This window comes from Eubalaena glacialis, chromosome 14, assembly GCF_028564815.1.
Source record: "Eubalaena glacialis isolate mEubGla1 chromosome 14, mEubGla1.1.hap2.+ XY, whole genome shotgun sequence".
Lineage (NCBI taxonomy): Eukaryota > Metazoa > Chordata > Mammalia > Artiodactyla > Balaenidae > Eubalaena > Eubalaena glacialis.
This window is the reverse complement of record NC_083729.1, coordinates 61583736-61605350: the sequence shown is the minus strand read 5'-3', so window position 1 is coordinate 61605350 and position 21615 is coordinate 61583736. Positions and strand designations below refer to the sequence as shown.

Sequence of the window (21615 nt, the reverse complement as noted above, 5' to 3'; positions counted from 1 at the left end):
TGTAACCATGAATGGACTTTGCCTCACTGGAAAGCGGCTCAGCCCCTTTAAGTGAAACTTAACCTCCTCTCCTCCTACAGCAAGCCGGAGGACCACACCTCAGGGGTGTGCAAGTGTGTGTGTGTGTGTGTGTGTGTGTGTGTGTGTGCTGGAGGGTGAGGAGCATATGAGCCCACTTCAGAACTACACCAGACTTGAGAAGTTCCAGTTAGGAGAATGGAAGAGAGCTGCCTGTATCATCCACTGTGCCATCCCTGGCTTGACTGTTAACTTGGCGGACCCAAGCTCCTGGCCAGTTTTCCCTAGACTTGGAACTGGCAGGATGCCCACTGCTGTTTTCAGATGCTTCCTCTTCCCCCATGCGTTTGCCCCAATGGGCCCTTCTCTTTCCCAGCTTTATGTACATATATATATGTCAATAAAATCTTGTTCGTATTAATCTGCTTCTGTTTATGTGTCTTTACTCACTGACTCAGCTGTAGAGGAAAAACTGACATATATGAGTGTTGATGTGTGAGCCAGACTTAAGGCCCCAAAATTTTGTGTCCCAGTGACTGGGATGTGGAATTAGGCACACATTATGGCTCCATGTGCTGACTCCTGAAATCTGTTTTGAGTGTAAGGAGTGACAATCAGGAGGAACTTAGGTCCAGAGGAGGGAGAGATGGGGTGACTCACCCTGGTTTCTCTATATGTGTCTCTGTCCCCTCACCACTCCGACCACACTGGAGGCTAGATAATCCCTGATGTGTGATAAGGAACCACACTTTATGATTTTAGTTTTTGAAAATGTGTAAATGTCTTTCGGGGCAACTTTTTATTCAATTGAGACTTAGGCCAATCATCGTCATACATTCCCACTCCACCCAGAGAGGATAGATTTGGCATCCAGGTTCGTGTGTCTGGAGCAACAAAGGAAGAGTTCATTCCTGCTCTGTAATTATTGAAAATTTAAGTTTACCTCAAATTTACCATGCTGCTTAAAATAGCAGAAAAGATCCTCTTTAATAACTGGCTTGGCTCTGAGCTAAACCGCTGAAATATCAAATCACAAGAGTTATAATTGTGCCCAGTTCTGGCTGACCCTAGAGTTCTGCTGGGCCTCCACTAGGTTTAATAATGGCAAAATTCCTGTGTCTATGCAGCCTATCTTCCAGTTGGAGGGGAGAACAGAAACCCATGTAAATTATCTGGTAGGTTAGCCAGTAATAAATGCTATGGAGATTAAGCAGTATATGGTGAGTTGAGATTGTGGGCAGAGAGAAGCAAGGCTTTCAACTTAAATGGTAGACAGGATAAGTCTTACTGGGAAGGTGGAATTTGAACAGTCTAGAGGGAGGCAGATGAGTCAGACATCTGAGGGAAAAGCATTCCAGATCATGGGAATAACCTCTGCAAGGCCCAGAGGAAAGATGCCAGTGTCCTCAGGGAAGAGTTAGTAAATAATGTGGCTGGAATAGAGTCAGCAAGTGGGAGGGAGGGAAGGAGGAAAGGAGGACAGAGAAGATGTGTGTTGAATTCCCTGCATCACCATTTATTGATTGTGTGATCACAAACAGTTAATTCAACCTTCAAGTGTTTCAGTGAACTCAGTGCTTTTTCTATGGCCTATTTACCTCTCAAGAGTTTTGGAAGGATAAAATAATGTAAGGACGTATCCCTTCCTACCTTCCGATGGCCTACACTATCAGTTATTCCTTCTTTCTCCTTTATTTGTAGCCTCTCTGTCTCTACTAGACTCTTTCTGTGAACGTTTAAACATTTTCTGGACTGTCCAGTCTTTAAAGTTTCCAGGGACCTCTCACCCCTCCAGTTCCTGTTCATTCCTATTCCTTTCCTTGGCAGCTGGCCTCCTTGGGAGAGTATCTAATACTTGCTGTCACTGCAATTCATACCTCATCCATTTGACTTTCTCCCTCATTTCTCTTTATGGCTACTGCTTTCATTAAGGTCATCAGAGACCTCCATGGTCCTAAATTCTGTGGACACTCTTCAGCCTTCCTTTTGACCTTGCATCAGCCTTCAACACACCTGCGTTACTGGGTGTGTCAGTCCCCTGTGTCTACTGTAACAGATTACCACAAACTGGTGGCTTAAAACAACATAAATTTATTCTCTTGCAGTTCTGGAGGCCAGAAGTCAAAAACCAAGGTGTTGGGAGGGCTGGACTCTCTCTCTGGAGGCTGTCAGGGAGAATCTGTTCTTTGCCTCTTCAACTTCTGGTGCCTATAGGCATTCCTTGGCTTGTGGCCACATCATTCCAATCTCTGCCTCCCTGGTCACACTGCCACCTTCTCTCTGTCTCAAATCTCCCTCTGCTTTTCTCTTATAAGGACACATCATTGGATTTAGGGCCCACTGGGATAGTCCTGAATGATCTACTTATCTCAAGGTCCTTAATTTAGTTGCATCCGCAAAGACCCCTATTCTAAACAATGTAGCCTTCACAGGTTCTAGGGATTAGGGTCTGAACATATCTTTTTGGGAGCTACCATTCAACTCACTACACTGGGGTTCTGTCCTCCCTTGATTTCTGTGATGGCACACTCTTCTGGTTTCCTTCTCTGTCTCCTTTTCTATATTAACTCCTCCTATAACTGACTTTTTAAAATGTTCACACTTGTCAGGCCTGGGTCTTGGACCCTCTTCTCATCTCACTTTGCCCTTTTTCTCTAGGCAATATCTTCTAGTCCCATGACTTCTGTTACCATTTATAAACAACTAGTCCAAATGTCTATATTTAGCCATACCTCACCTACTGATGCATATAAACAACCTACTTATGTCACCATTTGAGTGTTTCAGAGGCATTACACATTTAATGTGTCCAAAATAGAACTCATCACCCTTTATACCTCGACTCCCCATCACCACCCAAGAAAAATTTGCCCTTCCCACAGAGTTCCTTAGTTCAGTGAGTAACATTACCACCCACCCAGTTGCTTGTGCCAAAGTTAGCCTTGATATTTCCCTCACCCTGTCTCCCCACATCCAGTTCCTCACCAGAACAACCTAAAATAGTTTTGGAATCTACCTACTCTCTTCTTACTGCCATTATCTTAGTCCAAGTAGCTACCTCTTTTTTTTTCATCTGGATTAGTGAATTAGCTGCCTTACTGGTCTCCCATTATCCACTCTCAGTCTCTCCAATCCATTTTCCATGTGGCAGCCTGAGTGATCTCAAAATATGAATTGAGTCATGTCACTATGCTACTGAGAACACTTTTTAATGTCTTTCATTGCTTTTAGGATGATATCCAAAATCCTTCATGTAGCCTCTGATGTCCTGCATGATCTGGCCCCATCTGCCTCTGCAACCTCATTTCCCTTCCTTGTCAATTCTCCCCCTGGTTCTCCTTTGACCTTCCAACTATATACATACCTACCTTCTTGTAGTTCCTGAAAGTTCCCTCCTGCCTCTGAGTCTTTGCACATGCTTTACCCTCTCCTCCCTATTGCTAGCTAACTTAAGTTCTTCAGGTATCTGTCTAAATGTTGCTTGTTCAGGGAAACCTTTCCTAACCATCCCCCACTCCTGGACTAGATTGGGTCTTCCTGTTGTCTTCTCTTACTCCCTTTTACTTCTCCTTTTAATTTAATAGTAATTATTCTTAATTATTTGCTTGTCTCTCTCCTGAGAGAATGTAAATACCACCAGGGAAAGGACTGTGTACCCTGTCAAAGCAGCAGTCAAGCACAGTGCCGGGGTAGATAGGCACACAGATATTAGTGAGTGAGTGCATCTAATTACCTGAGTTGCTAAGATGTAACTAGGAAAAGACAAAACCTGAATCTAGTGGCAGCATGTTTGAAGTAAAATAGTAAACTTGTTGTCCATAATGTTTAATTTTTATTAACCAGTATTAACCAGACTGAATGAAGTTAACAAAACTGTAGGAAACAGAATAGTAGAGACTAGTTTTTATATCAGCTACTCAATTGACTTTTTCCCAGTAATTGAGTCAAAAGTTCCAAGTGTTCTTGACAGTCAGACTGTTATCCTGGGCACGATCTAGGTTTATAGCTTCTGAAAAAATCTCATTTAGGTTAAAAAAATAGTCAGTTTTTGGTGTGAACATGTTGTATCTGAAAGTTGTGGTTTTTCAAAGTGCTGAACTGATGAAGTATGTATTCTAGAAATATCCTAGATACATTAAAAGCCCTGACGTTCTTTGTGGCTGAGACCCAAGGCCTCTGTTTCAAGCCAAGTATCTTAAACACAAACCCTTGACCTTGGTAAAGTGCTAAATCAAATGCTTGGCAGGAGCTTAGCACTCCTGTTTTGACTATGAACAGGACTACATGCTTTCCCATCTTCAGCCAAATGACAATCGTTATTTTCCATTTTCAGCATGTTTGCCGTGTCTGTAAGAGGGAAAGTGAGATAGAGGGGGAAGAAGTTTCAAATAGTTCTTAGATTTCATAATGCAGTATAGACACAGACCAGACACCAACTCCTTTATGTACTGCTGAGGTCTAATTCTTGAAGAACTTCTCAAGTAATGACCTACTTTAGACTGCACATTTGACTTCTTGATAGATAAGTGGAAAGATGTGGCAACTGGTGGTCTATGTGGCAGAGATAGTTGTCAGTGTTTACTGAATACCTGTGTTAGTTATTTATTATTATATAACAACTTACCCCAAAGATAAGCAGGTTAAAACAACAAACATTTATTATCTCACAGTTCCTGTGGGTCAGGAATCTGGGAACAGCTTACCTGGGTGCCTCTATCTCCGAGTCTCTCATGAAGTTACAGTCAAGCTGTCAACTGGAATGGCTGTCTCACCTGAGGGCTTGACTGGGGGAAGATGAACTTCTAAAGTCAATCACATGGTTGTTAGTAAGATTGAATTCCTTTTCACATGCGCCTCTCCATAGTGTAGCTGACAACGTAGCAGCTATTCTGATTTGTGATCTGCTTATGTAACCAAGCATTTCCCCCCATCTCTGGAAGCTTTGCGGGTATTTTCTTTGTCTCCACTACACTAGAATTTCACAATGATATGCCTTGGTGTGGGAGGATCAAGTGAAATAATGAATGTAAAAAGTCAAAATAAGATGATTAGAGAAACACTGTGCTGTTGGAGGGCACGCATGATGGATGGTGAGCTGGAGAGGGGCTGGAAACAGAAAGAGAATGTTAACATGCAACTTCGGAAGCAGGAAAGTCAGGGAAGTTACAGGCAATGGTGGTATCTTACCTGGTGTCTTCCTCAAGTTGGAAGGCATTCCCCAAGTGTCTTACCTAGGAGTTACCATTCTCCAGCAAAATCTCCCCATTCCCACCCCACTTCTAAAGTCGAGGGGCACATTAAGCACCAATTCACTGTCACCCAGAAGGCCCACAAACAAGTGTTGTTATTGAACTAACCCAGCAACCCAGTTTGCTTAACCCCTGAACCAGTACCTTCTTTGGTCTTACTTTAGCACTGTCTGGGTGGTTTTTTAAAAGTGAGGTTGGACAGATTATGTGCCTTAAGTTACAGCATAGATATGAAAGTGCTTTATAAATTGTTAAACACTGCACAAATTAAGTTGTTGGATTGCTGCTATTTAGAGAAACCAAACTTCCCAATTGTGTGGAAAACACAGGTGGAATGGTATAAAATACGAATCAATACTTTATAACCTACTGTGGAGAGAACCACTTTCCTAGTATTGACAGTCTCATATCTCAGTGTTTTCAACTTCTCTAAAATGTTTGTGTTAAATTGGATAATCTCCATGTTGCGTTTGTGGTAATTTTCCATTCCCTTTCTCATGAAGGTGTATCCTGCAGTTTGTTCTCTGTGCTCTGCCTTGCTCTTGAATTAGCAGGGTTATTCTGTTCTTTCTTCCTCTGTCTTCACTTTTTCCTTATGGTCATGTGCACTCAGGATTTATTTTTTGGGCAAAGGCAGATGTTTTAGAAAACTGAACTCTGATTCTCTGTGGGTGATTTCCATAATGTGGGGAGAAATCAGTGTTGGTGGTAAACAACTGCCAAATGAATCTTTGGAAATACTATATACTGAATGTAATCTGCTACCCAGCAAGGTTCAAGACCTTTAAGAGTCTCTGATTTGGAACTTCCCTGGTGGCGCAGTGGTTAAGAATCCACCTGCCAATGCAGGGTACACAGGTTTGATCCCTGGTCTGGGAAGATCCCACATGCTGCGGAGCAACTAAGCCCGTGCGCCACAACTGCTGAGCCCATGTGCCACAACTACTGAAGCCCACGCGCCCTAGAGCCCACACGCTGTAACTACTGAGCCCACGTGCCACAACTACTGAAGCCCATGCTCTCTAGGGCCCGCGTGCCGCAACTACTGAGCCTGCATGCTGCAACTACTGAAGCTGGTGCGCCTAGAGCCCGTGTTCTGCAACAAGAGAAGCCACCGCAATGAGAAGCCTACGCACCGTAAAGAAGAGTAACCCCCCCTGCGGCAACTAGAGAAAGCCCATGCACGGCAACGAAGACCCAACGCAGCCAAAAAAAAAAAAAAAGGTCTCTGACTAGGAATACCTACTTATGCAGTTGCCCTGGCATTTAGAGCAGACTTGATTCTGTCATTGTTATGCTGCAAATGGAAGTGGTGAAAGTCAAAAGCTGGTTTCCTCCCTTTTATAGCCTTATGGAATTATTATTCTGGAGCAATATTTGGAATAATCATTGATTTCTTTTGTCTCTATCTGAAATATGTTAAACTGATATATTTCATACTAGGTGCCCTATTTAAACCAACAGTGAATTAAATGGGTTCTGTCTTAAATTCTTTTTGAGCTATCACTGAGCTGTTTTTCCATCTATTCTTATTACTCTTCACAATTCTACTTTGTCTTTTAAGAAGATGAGATTTTCTAATGTTCATAACAGGTTAGAAAATTGCAAAAATTTTAAAGGGGAGTAAGCAATAATTTTTTTAGTGTACCCAGAAGCAGAGAAGGACTTTTTCATGAGTGTTGCCAAGATAGAAATGAGTGAGGAAATAATTTGTTAAAACTTAAAAATGCCCCAGGGATGGTTGGGAGGGGATTGAGTTGAGACTAGAAGGAGACAGGCTAGAAAGAGAAAGTTGCCTAAACACGATGATCCGCCTAAACACGATGATCCACAGTAGATATGGAGTTCCTAATACTGAGGTAGGTTACAAAATATAGAAACCTACATCTTGTGTTTCAGGAGTTTATAATGGGAAAGAGAAAAATTAAACATATGAAACAGAACAATTAAGTAGTGTTAACACCATGCTCATTACATACAAGAGCTTAGGGGAGGTGGTATAGAGTGAGTAAAGACTGCAGTGGTTTTTAAAGAATCGTTAAGATTTAAATAAAGTACAGAAAAAAGACATATTTCAGATGATAGCGAACACATCAAAATGGATTTGGAAGCCAAAGTAAACAATTTTTAAAAATATGTACGTATTTGAAAAGCCATAGACAGACACTCACACAAACTGCAGACAAAAATTAAAGCCAGTAAAAACTGCCACCAAAAAATTAAGCGAAAAATAATTTTTATTTATAAATTAGTTTATGAAAAATAAAAATGATGACAAATGTAATAAAAATTCTTACAAAAGGTAAGGAAATGATATATATACCCTGAGAGAAAAATGGGTGAAGTACTTTAGCAGAAAAATTACGATATAAGAAATATAAATGGCTAGTAAGCTTATCTCAAAATACTTAGCCTCAGTAAAAATCAAAGAAATGTAAATGTAAACAATAACTTGCAAGTTTTCTTATATGAAATTGGCAATGGTTTAAAAAATAATAATACTCATGAGTGCAGAGAAGGCATTTACATAATACCAGTGGGAATTAAAATTCTTATGGCAGCATGGCAATAGATCAAGAGCCTTAAAAAAAACAAACGTTCTTTCCTATACAGCAGTTCTATTTCTAGGAGTTATCCTAAGGAAATCATTAGAAAAAATGAACACAAGAAGTTCATCCAACCTTTATAATACAGAAATACAGGAAATACACCAAATGACAGTGTGGCTGTATTAACATAGAAATGAGAAAAAGCAAATGATGGCGCATCATGCTGTTACTGTACAAATGGATCCTTGGAGAATGGGTGTGTGTATATGTACACACGTAGGGGAAGTCAGGAAGCTTATATCCACCACATTGTTAATCATTTTTAACTCTAGATGGTTAGACAACTGGTGACCTTAACTTTTCTCCTTTTCGCTTTTCAATGCAATTAACATGTATTATTTTTGAAATATGTTTTAAAGAAAAACACAGCTTAAGAATCAGAATAAGGGGCAATTGTTTACAGTGTTTATTAAGAATGCATTTTCTCTACCTAGTTAAATGTTAATAAGGAAGCTGTGTGATCTTGGTTACGTTCTAGAACCTACAGAAATTTGGCTTGAAAAAATACCCCCCACCCCTGGCCCCCAACCCACTTGCTTACAAAGGCTAACTGAGCCTAGATGTTTTTTTCTTTTAACTCTTAAAGCACCGTACATCTGTATAGTTGGTAAGAGGATATGGCTAGTTTTGTAACAGTTATAGACTAGCAGTTTCTATTCATCTATAGTTAATAACTTTGATTTAGAACTTCAAAAGCATCTGGAAGGATCTTTTCATTTCCTTGATCCTTGTATCATTTTATCCTTTCTTTTGCTCCTGTTTAGGTTCTATCATAATGAATGGATCCAGTGTGGCGAATACATCACCCAATATAAAATCCAAAGAGGACCAGGGGTTAAATGGGCATGATGAGAAGGAAAACCCATTTGCAGAGTACATGTGGATGGAGAATGAAGAGGATTTCAACAGACAGGTAAAGAAGTGAAAGGCTAATGAGATGTGTAATTCAACAGCTATAGTATTTTACCGTCAGTCTGTTACAAGAGAAATGGGTTCATTGGCTTTAGAACAACTTGAAAATATGTAGAAGCCTGGTCTGGGCTGACCAAGAAGCAACTTCAGCTGCTGAGACCAGATTGAAGATACCTTGGAAGACGATATTGAAATTTTTCTTCCATGCTAATTAAAAGAGGATCGAATACCGTGGTGTTCTGGTGTAGACTTCTGGGAAACAGCAGCTGTGTGCAGACAGGCCAGCTTGGCATGCCCCACATAGGAACTCAGAGACTGGCAGAATGCAAGTCTGAGATAGAGAGTGTATTAGGTGGGGGAAGGCTAGACTGCTTCCACAAAGATCCAGCAATAATTCATTGTCTTATATCTCTGTGGCGTTAACAGCCCAAGGTAAGCATTCCAGGTAGACAGGTGACTTCTGCAACTACACGGTGCCCTCCATGATGTTGCTCTGCCACGCCCAGGGTATTTTATTAGATGCAGGATAACTGGAAGTCAAGCCACAAGGAAAGGCAGAGAGCCAAATGTCAAGGCAAAGATCTCTTTTTAACCAAGTGATGCCAAAATGCTCACATCCCTTCTGGGGACATTACATGATTAATAGTTACATGGCCATATCCAGCATGAGAGACAGGAAATGTGATTTTAACTGAACAGCCTGGTGCTTTGGGGAGAAGGAAACAAGTTTAGGGGGGCAGCCAGGAGTTACCACCCCATGTGGCCCATTGTGGTATGATCTGTGTGAATAGTACATAGGCCATGCTTCCTGTCACACCCCTGGGCCCAGGTAACCATTTTCGTGGGTTGTGCCTGTGAATAAGGGTAGATTTAATACCAGGGAGCATGTTACGCTCTTGGGGAGAGGAAGGGCACAACTTGAGCAGTCATGTTAAATCTTGTAGCTTGGAAATATTTTCTCGTTGTTATTTTAAGTACTTGATATTTAAAAAAAGAAAAGTGTGGCTAATTGTAATGTTGAAATAGTATGTTTAAGTCTTGCTACCAGTGACTTTTCCTTTGAATTCATGAGGTTAACTATATTGGCTGGCTTGGGTGATTATTTTTGCTTGACCAGCCCTCTGGTGGTGGCTCAAGTGAACTGTGAATCTGTCACCAGGCTTCCTGCAGGAAAGTGATGGCCAAACAAGAAGCGGGAAGCCTGTAAAAATCACACTTAATCTCCAGAGTGAAGCATACACTTTATTAAGAGTTAACGGTGTCTGCAAAAAAGTGTAGAATATCCTAGCTATATATTGCTTTAGATTAAGACAGTCTTTAAGAAACATGCAGTTGGGGACTTCCCTGGTGGCGCAGTGGTTGCTAATCCTCCTGCCAGTGCAGGGGACACAGGTTTGAGCCCCGGTCTGGGAAGATCCCTCATGCTGCAGAGCAACTAAGCCCGTGCGCCACAACTACTGAACCTGCGGTCTAGAGCCCGTGAGCCACAACTACTGAGCCCGCATGCCACAACTACTGAAGCCCGTGTACCTAGAGTCCATGCTCCGCAACAAGAGCCACTGCAATGAGAAGCCCGCACTTCACAATGAAGAGTAGCCCCACTCACCTCAACTAGGGAAAGCCCACGCGCAGCAACGAAGACCCAACTCAGCCAAAAATAAAAATATATATATATATAAATTAATTAATTAAAAAAAAGAAATATGCAGTTGTGTAAATAGTCATATTATTTCTTCTTGTTTTGAAAGAATACTACATTGATGACATCATTTTCTATTGGTATGCAAAATAGTGTTCTTTATATCTTTCTACGGTTATGAAAGTATTTTTTCTCATGTAGGGGCCTCAATACCAGAAAAGTGGGCCAGAAGCTGGGAGTTGGTTTTGATTTAATCTCCACTATCCAGGTAGTGGTCTAGTTACATAGTTCCTGTACCCTTTTCATAGCTGAAAGATGGGAAATTTAAGAAGAATCGCTTCTCAACAAGATTGAGAAAAGAATTTCAAGCTTTAAAATGATTTTCTGTAAGTGTCATATGAGTGGAAAATATCTGTATCACATATTAGAAGATCTGTGAATACCTGGAATTTCTGCTATTTTGACTATTTCCTCAGCCTTATTTTTGATGGAATTTGGTTGAAAAATTAAAAATTATATTTTCTCTAGGCTGTCATTAGAAGCATCATAATTCTTAGTAGATCTCATACAAGATCATTCTTTTTTTTAATTAATTAATTTATTTATATTTATTTTTGGCTGCGTTGGGTCTTCGTTTCTGTGCGTGTGCTATCTCTAGTTGCGGCGAGCGGGGGCTACTCTTCGTTGCGGTGTGCGGGCTTCTCACTGTGGTGGCTTCTCTTGTCGCGGAGCACGGGCTCTAGGCGCGCGGGCTTCAGTAATGGTGGCCCACAGGCTTACTAGTTGTGGCGCACGGGCTTAGTTGCTCCGTGGCATGTGGGATCTTCCCGGACCAGGGCTCGAACCCGTGACCCCTGAATTGGCAGGTGGATTCTTAACCACTGCGCCACCAGGGAAGTCCGCAAGATCATTCTTAACTGCAGAGTAACAACCTCTGAAAGAAAGAGGTAGAGAAAAAACTGGAAGGTGTGAGCCCCACTGGGGCAGTACGTCTGAGCTCTTCCCCTTTGCTTGCTAGGTGGAAGAGGAGCTGCAGGAGCAAGAATTCTTGGACCGCTGCTTCCAGGAGATGCTGGATGAGGAAGACCAGGATTGGTTTATTCCATCGCGAGACCTGCCTCAGGCCGTGGGACAGTTGCAACAACAGTTAAATGGACTGTCAGTCAGTGATGGTCATGATTCTGAAGATATTTTGGTAAGAGCATATGTAGTTCCACATGTGACATAGTGAAAAGAATATAGGATTTAGAGTCACAGACTCTCTTTTTTGGCCCTACAACCTTGGGCAAGCTCTGGAGCCCTCTGAGCCACTGATTCTTCATTCATCACCTGGGCATTAATAAGGGGGTGCGTTGAAGATGTATTGCACCTCTTAAAGCACTGTGCAAACGTCATAGTTGCAGCATCACCAACTTCATTTTCTCCCATGGGCTTTTCAAAGCGGAACTGAGATTAAGGATAAAAATTTGAACATGGAAGAGGTTTGGTTTCAAATTATCATTTGCTGCTGTCCTTTTCTTTTGCTATCCCTCAAATCTGTATTTATAATTTTGAATGATGCTGTTATAAAAATTGCCTGTTCACTTTGGAAGGAATATACTCCTAAGAGACCATCTTCCACTTATAATTAGAAGCCCAGATAAATGAATTCCTTGCATTCCATGTTGACCTAATGTCAGAATTCTGTAAGTGATATTGTTCTCACACAACTCACTTTCTGAATGATTGTGCCCTGAAGTTTGATGAGATTTTAGATATTGACAAGAGAGTAGATAACCAGAGAGTACAGAAAGATGAAAAAAAGAAAAAAAATAGGGATTGTGGTAACCAAACTAGTTTGATGGAGTACTCTGATTTTCATCAAGTTAAGGTACTAATAAATTGAAAAATTATTTTTGGAGTCAAATGTAAATGAAATTTAAATGAAAGCATCATGAAGGGAACAGGAGTCTAAAGCAGGAAGGAGAAAATGAGGTTAGCAGGGCTTAGTACATCAGAACATTGAGAGCAGCCCAGCAAGGAACAACTCAACAACAGCTTGAGTTGCAAGGAATTCTATTTTTTCTCTCCTTGAGGCTGAGAGGAAGGTACTGGTAATAACGGAAGCAAGGAGAAAATACGTTTTAAAGTGCAGCTTGCCTTGGGATTTATTATCTCTTGGTTCTTATTTCAGAGCAAAAGTAACCTGAACCCGGATGCCAAGGAATTTATTCCAGGAGTGAAGTACTGAGCTGACAGAAAGCTTTGAGGAGAACTTGTACGTCCCCACATCTGGGGACAGCGCTGCACAAAAAAGGCGGAGCTGAAGAGGGGGGCGGGGCGGGCAAGGGGTGCACAGCGGGGAAAGGGGAGAGTGGTTTAACTCGACACTGTGATTGGAGTAACTAATGTGCTCAGTCTTTCTCTACAAGCCTCTGAGTATTTCTCTTTTGTTCTACTGACTTTCATTCGGAGCAATTTCCTATTATTATTAGCTTTTTGATTTAGGGAAATTGCAATTCCCGCCCCCGCCCCGTCCTTCATCAGGAATGTTCTGCTGTATGTGTTTAAACAAAATAAGCTGACCAAGAAAATCTGGGTGTTTAAGAATGCCCTTCCCGCTCTGCTGTATACTTACCAAGGGCAATGAACACCTGGATCACTACTTATTCAGTCTATTAAGCTGGATGGGAAGAGGGGCGAGAGGAAGAAGCAGGTGTTGTAAACCAGAATGCACAGCTCCCTGATCCCTGGGAGTTTCCTGTGATGAGCTGGGATTACCAGTGGCCTGCTGAGCCCATGTCTCCCTGCCTGAACCCCATTCAAGAAAACACAGGCTTAAAGTACTGGAAACCAACAGAGGCAACTTTCATCAACCATGTGGTTGATGAAAGTTGTAAAGTAGAAGGAGAGGACTGGGCTGGTGATCGTCACCTGAGTCATTCAGTTACTGTTGGCCTACTCTTAAGCCTCTGTTTACAGCTACCATCAGACTCAAAATTTACAAGGTAAAAGAGCACTAGAGTGGATTTGCCATTTCGTCTCATGGTGTCTAGTCCCCTGTCTCCTCTCCACCCCAACCCCACTCTGTTTTTAAGAAAAGATATTGTTACCAAAGGTGTATGAGAGGCATGCGGTGCTGGCCATCAGCGTCAGCCAGGAGAAGTCATCCTTGAATCCTGTTAGTTATGTCTTAAATTTATTTTGACAATTTTTTTCCAGCCCCATGAAGACTTGGTCCACCTGGTACCTTACTTTCCTTAGAAAGGTTTGTGCACTTTCACAAGTCAATGTATTTTTCAGGACACTAGCAAGAAGCTCAGTTCACAATTTGGATGCTTCTTCCCACCTTACAGAATTATGCAGAAGAACTCCAAAAAAGCCTAGGACAGCGAGTCCCGTTTGACCCTGCAACTGTGTGACCCACCAGGACAGTTTCGGCAGTTATAAAATTTTGCTGTTCCCACATACCCAGGTTTTTGAGTTTTCTCGGTTGGACTTTCTGGGTATGTTCCTTTCCTGCCCACAAGTCACAGGGATTTTTGTTGTCATTGTTGATACTCATAAGGAACTAAACTTGGCCCAGGAGCTGCCTTTGTGTGCTAGAGAAGTCGGTGGGAGAGTCAGGTCTAAAAGAGAGCATGTCCAGTCCTGGCCGTTCTCCCAGGACGGGCAAGGACTTGCAGGGGCCTGAGGAGGACAGTGGCTTCTGTATGACTGCCACTGTCTTGTGTGATAGGCCTATCAGGAAAAGATCATGTAGCTTGAAATCAAGTCTGTGTAAATTCAGTATGTGGATGTGGGACAGAGGTTGGAAGGAAAGGACTAGTGTTTGGAAAATTTAAGAATTTCTCCTTTTTCTTATGAGGTCCCTTGTTGACTTTTTGAACAGCCACAGGTTAATGTCAGATTGAAAATATGAACCCACATCTTTTCCTTGTTTGAGTCTTTAGGGTGGCATCATTTGAAAAATGCCCTTCCTTGTTAGGTCACATGTCACAGGAGAGTGGTTTAGGGAGCTCGTACTGTCAGATGTGCTCATGAATTCCCAAAGTCTCTACCTCGAGAGAATGGAACTCTTAACTCGTTTTCAGGGAGGGCTACGAATAAAGAAATGTCTCAATTCCAGCTTCAGCTTTCAGCTGGAATTGTTGCCTCTAATAAGGAGAGGACCTTGGAAGTGCAGAAATAGAGGTCTCTTTCTTCCAGGGCTGCTTTTCCTCCTTCAATCTGCATTAACTTGTGCAAGCTCAGAATTCTGAAGGCTGCTGGAAATGTGTTGGGATTGCAGAAAGAGCCATTGTCTAGACCGTGGTGTCTCCATCACAAAGAGTACCATGGATTCTTGTGTGGCTTCTGGTCTGGGAAGTCCTACAGGGATCCAGATCGAGCCGTTTCTTCATCCTGAAGCAGGCTTGCCCTTCTGACACCAGGATAGGCTAAGGTATTAGGTGTAGTTCAAAGGGCTTGTTTTCTCATCTGCTGTGGGGTTTCATGTAGGATGTCAGCGTGGTTCCACAAGGCATATTTGGTCAGGACTAAGAAAGCTTCCTTCCAGCCAAGCAGTGGAACCTGAGGGCTGGCCATTCCGGTCCCACTCAGACACAGTGCGCTGACTCAGGATCAGGAAGCAGCTAGCAGTGTGACCCCCTACACAAATGTGTAGGTTTGTGCTTCCAGCGGTTCCTCTTGCAGCGCGACCTTTTTCTCCATCTATTTTATGTTGTGAGGTGGGAGCACAATTGTCACCCAGACCACAGGCCCAGCTATAGTCAGAGTTTGCCAACTCCTTAACAGGAAATGCGTGTGGGTCTTACTGGATCTTCACTGGGGAAAGGCTGGGAACCTCTATCTCAGACTTCTCCTCATAGGAGAGGTTCTGGGTGCAAGCCAAACTAGACACCTTTACCTTTTAAGGATGAGGCTGGTATTATAAGTGATGATTTTGATATTGAATTTAAGCCACTACTCTAAGTTTTTTTAATTGGCAACTGGAAGTTTAAGTATAGAAGCAGAATATGTATTTTCAACAATTGCCAATTCTGGCTGGTCCCAGTGTTTGTTAGTTTATTAGTGACTGATTTTGTGATTATTGGACTCTAAAACTCCAAAATGAAAATGATTTTATCTCTTGCTCTTCAAGGGGTGAAAAACAAAAGAAATGCCTTTTATTTTCTCCTGCCCTTTGAACTGCAGCAGAAAACTTGATAGATACAGCCTAGGCCTGAACACCTGCACCTTTGGGTCTTTGGAGCAGTTTCTGACTGCAGCAGTTGACTTTTGGGGATCACATAAGGTCAGACCCAAAAAGATTGCAAGGAAAAGGCTGGACCTTTGCAGCGCCTTTAGTTTCCAAAGTCATAACAGCTGGGGTCTCTTTAATTAAGGTTACAATGCTAATTATAACTTTAAAATGTTTTTAGAGGTAATCAGCATTTTTCAAATTGTGTATTGCTATAATGTCAAAGTTCTGTCTTGATTTTGAAGATGCTGGGAAGTAAGGAGGTGAGTCAAACACTCTGACTTCAGAGTAGAAATTAATATATGTCGGGAAAGTTGTGTGAAGAAGTAGCCAAAGGAAACAGCTTGACTGAATCTTCTTGCATTGGTGCTGCTGCAAAGCCCATGTATAAACATCAGGAGCCCAGGAATCTACACTCCTGAGATGGGAGGGGGCAAGTGTTCTTCAATAAGGGTCCTGGCATCACGGGTTAATAATGTTGCTTGGTTAGGTTATGTTGATGTATGGGTTCAGGCAGAGACCTGACAAATTTGACCAAGATTTAGAGATGTGCACCTTTTGGGAAAGACTGTGTATTCCTAGCCACTCTCCTCCAGGATAAAGGTGGACCTCATTAGTTTGGGAAGTTGATGGAGAAAACAGGAGGATTGACTGGGATCTGGTGAGCATCAGGAACCTTGGTCTGCTCCTGCCTCTGCCCACGGTTACCCATGGGAATCGTGTCCCCTCGCAGAGATCATTAGTTCTCCTGGTCCCTGTGTAGTACGCAGAGTACTTTTCTGCAGCCAGTGCTCTGCTGCCTTGTGAATTTCATCACAATTTTGTAAGGTTTTCTTTTTTTTTTTCCCCTTTGTTTTTAATCTTCTGTCTTTATTTCTCCCATCTTGAATCTGCAATTAGTGACAAAGGACAGGGGAATAGGAGGCTGACCCAAGGAGACACTCAAGTTTCCTGCTTGTTACTTGGCCTCTGCCCTCACTGCCCAGCCCCCCACTGCTGTCCCCAGTCGAGATTTTAGGGGGGGGGGTCATACAAATAGGACAGCTGAGTACACTGATCTCTATGGGGCGTTAGCCAAGTGATTCACCACCCTACCCCCAGGGGACAGAAGAGAAATCTACAAAGGGACAGATGCACCATCTTTATTTTAAAAGAAAAAGCCCCTTTAGATTTTGTTACTAGGAGTCCCATTTGTGAGGTCTGCTGAGTTTTCTTCCCCAATCCTCCCTTCTTACTGGCTACCTTTTAATATTATAAATAGTAAAGAAACATTCTAGGCTATGTACTATAAGAGTACAATGTTTTCACGCTGTAACTCAACACTAATTGATAATCCTGTCCTGTTGATTGTGAGCCTTCAGAAATGTTTAATGCTTGACGGGTGGTTTGCGAGACAGGGACTTTTTTTTTTAAACAACTTTATTGAGGCATATTTTACATAACATAAAATTCACCCATTTCAAGTGTACAATTCAGTGATTCTAATAACTTTCCTGAGTGGCACAGCCATACAGTTCTCAGTTTTAGACCATTTTCATCCCCCTCAATAAGATCCTTCATGCCTATTTACATGATAATACCTGTTCCTAGCTCTAGGGAATCACTAATCTTTCTGTCGCTATAAATTTGCCTTTTCTGGACATCATCTCAATGAAATCACACAAAATGTGGTCTCTTGTATCTGGCTTTTTTCATTTACATATACTTTCGAGGTTCATCCATGGCATAACTTGTGTTAGTAGTTTGTTCCTTTTTTATTGCTAAATAATATTCCATCGATGGATATATGTTTTGTCAGCAGGGGGTCTTTTAAACTTGGATTTCAACCTCCTGTGGTCTCAATGGACCCCTGAGACCATAGGGCTCCTGGCGGGGCTGCTGCGCATGTCAAAGGGACTGCCTATCAGAACCAGCTTCGTCATCAGAAGCTCCGCGAGGAGCCTGAACTGCTGCAGAAATTTTTTATAATTTTGCAACTTCCTTTTTACATGAAACTTCTGTGCTGTCTACACATCGGGCTTCTGAAGCATCTGATGATTAGCTTAATAAGTTAATGAGCATGTGTTTGAGTGGACAAGAAAGTGAAACCATCAATACTGTGTTGAATGTTTTTTCCTCCCCGACAAAATGGAGGAATCGCTGAACTTGCTCAATAGCGTCGTCTCCATTACAAAGATGAACTTGTGTTAAAGATCGTGCTGCCTTTGTTAGACCGATTTGGAAGGAAAGAGGACAGCCAGCAGAGGCGGTCAGGCGGAGAAAGGGAGTGGACTTTGCGGTACATCCCAGCGGGTCTGTGCACGGCCCACGCATCTGCTGTTGTGGACGGTGAAGCGCCGAGCGTGCCAGGGCAGCTTAGCACCTCCAGCAGGCCCAGGCCTGGACTTCGGACCTTTATCCCTATTTCTCAAGTGTTTTAAAAGCTGTTTTTGTTCCTTTTTTTCCCCTAAATACACATCACATGGTAGTTATTAATACTTTGGGGGAGGGGCAGGGCTTTAAAATTGAAGAAAATACTTTTCATAAAAATATCAAAAATGGAAAAAAAGTTACTTTTTAAAAAATTTGCTATACAAACCAAATGGCAGCTGTTGAAAACCTCATTAAAATGAGAATAAAATGCATTTGCTGGCAGTGGTACCCTTTTTCCTACAGTTGGGTCATTATATTACAAGGGGACGTATGTGTGGGGTGTGTTTGATTTTGTCTCAATATGGATCACAGTTTTAGTTGCGTGATTTTCCATTCTAAACGGTGTTACAAAGTAGCACAAGCATTGTCTTGGAAGTCACAGACCTGAGTGAATCCCACCTCCACCACTTTGTTTGTGCCTTTGGCCTGAACCTGTTTATTCGTAAAGGTGTGACACCTTCCTCCTGGGGCTATTGTGAAAATTAGACCAAATTTAATTTCAAAATACTGCCTGGCATATGATAGGCACTTAATACATGGTAGTGACAGTGGCAATAATGTGTGTGGCTTTGCACAGAGGCGGTAACAGGAAATCCTTGGGTTTGAAGGGCAATTGGATAGCTGATATTTTCCTGTTCCTGGGCAAAACTGACTCATCTAGAAAACAAGTAAAGGGCTTCTGTATCTGCCTTTCAACTACTGAACAAGTTTGAGAACCTGCTAGGTACCAAGCATTGTCCTAGGTACCAGGGCTGCTGGAGTTAACAAGCAGACATCATCCTTGCTCTTGTGGAGGTTAGTTTGGTAACACTTACTCGGTTTACACCTAGCTTGACTCTCCCAATGATTCTCTGAGGGGCTTTATTTTATGGTAAAAAGATCATGGGACCAGACCATAGCCAATGGGCTTTGTTGAGTGCTGTCTTTTCTTTGCCTCCTTCCTACAGTCAGGTTTAAAAAAATCTGAGCTGACTTGCCTATTTACAGCTTTTTGAGATAGTTATGTCTATACAGGGCCTGAACTATTCACAGCCTTAAAGATGTGAACGGTGTATTCATTCATTTAAAATTTTCATTAAACTAAGTACATTAAAGAGAAGTGCAGATATTGTAAACAGTACAGTCCATAAATTTTTACCAACTTTCTGTTGGTATAAGGTGTAAAGGTATACTCATTTTTAATCCTTATATTGAAAATCCTTAGAGCACTCATCACAGGTAGAAGACATTCAGTGAACATTTGCTGGATGGATGGCACAGGTGAGGCTGTGCTGTCCACGAGATCACACAGGTAGATTAAGGCAGTGCCAGCCTCTTCAAGTCCAGTTCTTGTTCCCAGCTCTCGTTTGGCTGTTGTAAGCTCAGATGCGATGAATACATACACATTCAATGCCTTGGCAGTGCGGAATCCCATTAATTGCTCCTGATATCTTATTAGTGAAGGAGATTATAAGTTTAAAATTAAAGGGGGAGAATCTCATCAAAAATCACTTATGACCCTCTGCACTGCAACCTCTGTGTAACAGAGCCTAACTGGAGAATAAGCTACCCCATCACATCTCCTTTGGCCAAAGGAAAAAGGAACACAAAGTGACCTTGTGCAGTTTAACATTGCCTTCATTTTTTCAACTAATATTTAGTGAATACTTATGAGCTGGCACTAGGAAGTCCATCAAGCTGTGCTCCTTGCTGTGCTCTAAGCCCTCCACTGTCCATCTGGAATAGCAGAGCCTGGGCAATGGTAAGGAAGTGATGGCTGTACCCTGAAGAACATAAATATGTCTTTTTTTTTTTAAAGTTGCCATTTAATGTTGCTTTTAACTTTTTTTTTAAAATTAATTAATTAATTAATTTATGGCTGTGTTGGGTCTTCATTTCTGTGCGAGGGCTTTCTCTAGTTGCGGCAAGTGAGGACCACTTCATCGCGGTGCGTGGGCCTCTCATTATCGCGGCCTCTCTTGCTGCGGAGCACAGGCTCCAGGCGCGCAGGCTCAGTAATTGTGGCTCACGGGCCTAGTTGCTTCGCGGCACGTGGGATCTTCCCAGACCAGGGCTCGAACCCGTGTCCCCTGCATTGGCAGGCAGATTCTCAACCAGTGCGCCACCAGGGAAGCCCAAATATGTCTCTTTTTAAACTCTTCACCAATAGTTTTAGATTATAAATCCGAAATACTGCTTGATCCTGGTCCTGAGATCATGTGAAAAGACTTCTCCGAAGTTCACCACTCATCAGTAAGTGCTATTAGGACTGTGAGATGGAGCAAAGGCACTCTGCTGTGTCCCTGACTCCTTGCAAGCTTTTTAGCTGATGATGTACTGGTGACTTGCTGAGAGCTGACCCCAGTGGTCTGGACCATACCTAGATGTGAAGAGGGCTGGCTGTCCCTTCAGAAGGGACTTGTCTTGAGTTCTTATTGTTGTGTTGAGCTAGAGTTGATGGGACAAGAGCCACTACCGTTGTGTTCTAGACAGTGAAATAAGTGTCATCCGACTTGGGAAACAAGTATTCAAGACCCCGTTGAGAGCCTAATCAGAGCTCCAAAATTACTGGGTAGAGCTCCCTCAAGTGCAGATCCTGGACCTCTGCAGCAGAAATTACCCAAGGTATTTGGTAGAAATGAAAACTCCCCATCTCATCTCATCCTTGACCTACTGAATCAGACACCTTATGGAAGGGGGAAAAAAATAGAAACCTGAGTTTAAAACAAGCTCGTGAATTACTGATGCACAGAAGTTTGAGAACTGACGTTTAGGACATGATCCATGCCTCTAACAGCTTACACTCCAGACACCTGGAGAGGCAGCCACTGTGGATCAAGACTCTGGCTTCAGTCTTCGCCAAGCAGCACGGGCAGAACAGGAAGCTCTGGGCTTGTCTTGACCAATCAAACGGCAGTATCCAGAGGACAGGAAATCATGTCTGCCCCTCACTGACGTTCATCATTCCCGCTGCCACACAACAAAGTGTCATCCTGTAACCAGAGCCAGGCCAGCAGTCACCAGGAACAGGCAGGCCACCTAGTTGTATCTAGCTGGCCTTCTTGGATCTCAGCCATCCTCACAACTTCTTAAGAACTCATTCATGCAGAAGAACTGCAAAATGTGCTGTTTACCTGTAAGTACCAAATCCAGTGAGGTAAAAATTCTCCCAGATTAGAACTGTCCCCTGTCCCCTAAATCCTACTGGGACTATCAAGAGAGGGTGTGATATATCTAAGGTTATTGCTGGTGATGTTTTCCATGGACAACACTTAGTTCCACTAAAAATGGTCAGGCAGCGATCTTGACCCTTACCTTTGACTGGAGAAAACTGAGATCACAGGTTAACTGGCAGCCACATGGCGTAAGTATCTAATGTGGTGGGCAGGGGCAGCGGCAGCACACAGGTTATCTGCCTAACCGTGTGGCGAGCAGATTGCAGACCACAGGCCAAGCATCTGGGGGTGGGGCTTTAAACCCTGGGCTAAGACCATCTCTGAGCCCTCTGGGATACCTGCTGGCAGGTGAGCTGAGGATGTATATAGCAAACGTGCTTGATAACACAGTCCAACTGGG

At 42.5% G+C, this 21615-nt stretch overlaps 1 protein-coding gene across 1 annotated transcript in view; it reads left to right on the top strand.

The window, feature by feature from the left end:
- The window catches only part of PAIP2B (poly(A) binding protein interacting protein 2B), a 42007-nt gene extending 29273 nt beyond the window's left edge, over positions 1-12734 (top strand). Inside the window, exons 2-4 of the mRNA XM_061211323.1 lie at positions 8641-8789; positions 11446-11622; positions 12601-12734. Coding sequence (XP_061067306.1) covers positions 8652-8789; positions 11446-11622; positions 12601-12657 — 372 coding nt within the window. The 5' untranslated portion in view covers positions 8641-8651 and the 3' untranslated portion in view covers positions 12658-12734. The remainder of the gene's footprint in view (positions 1-8640; positions 8790-11445; positions 11623-12600) is intronic.
- Positions 12735-21615: the final 8881 nt, after the last annotated feature.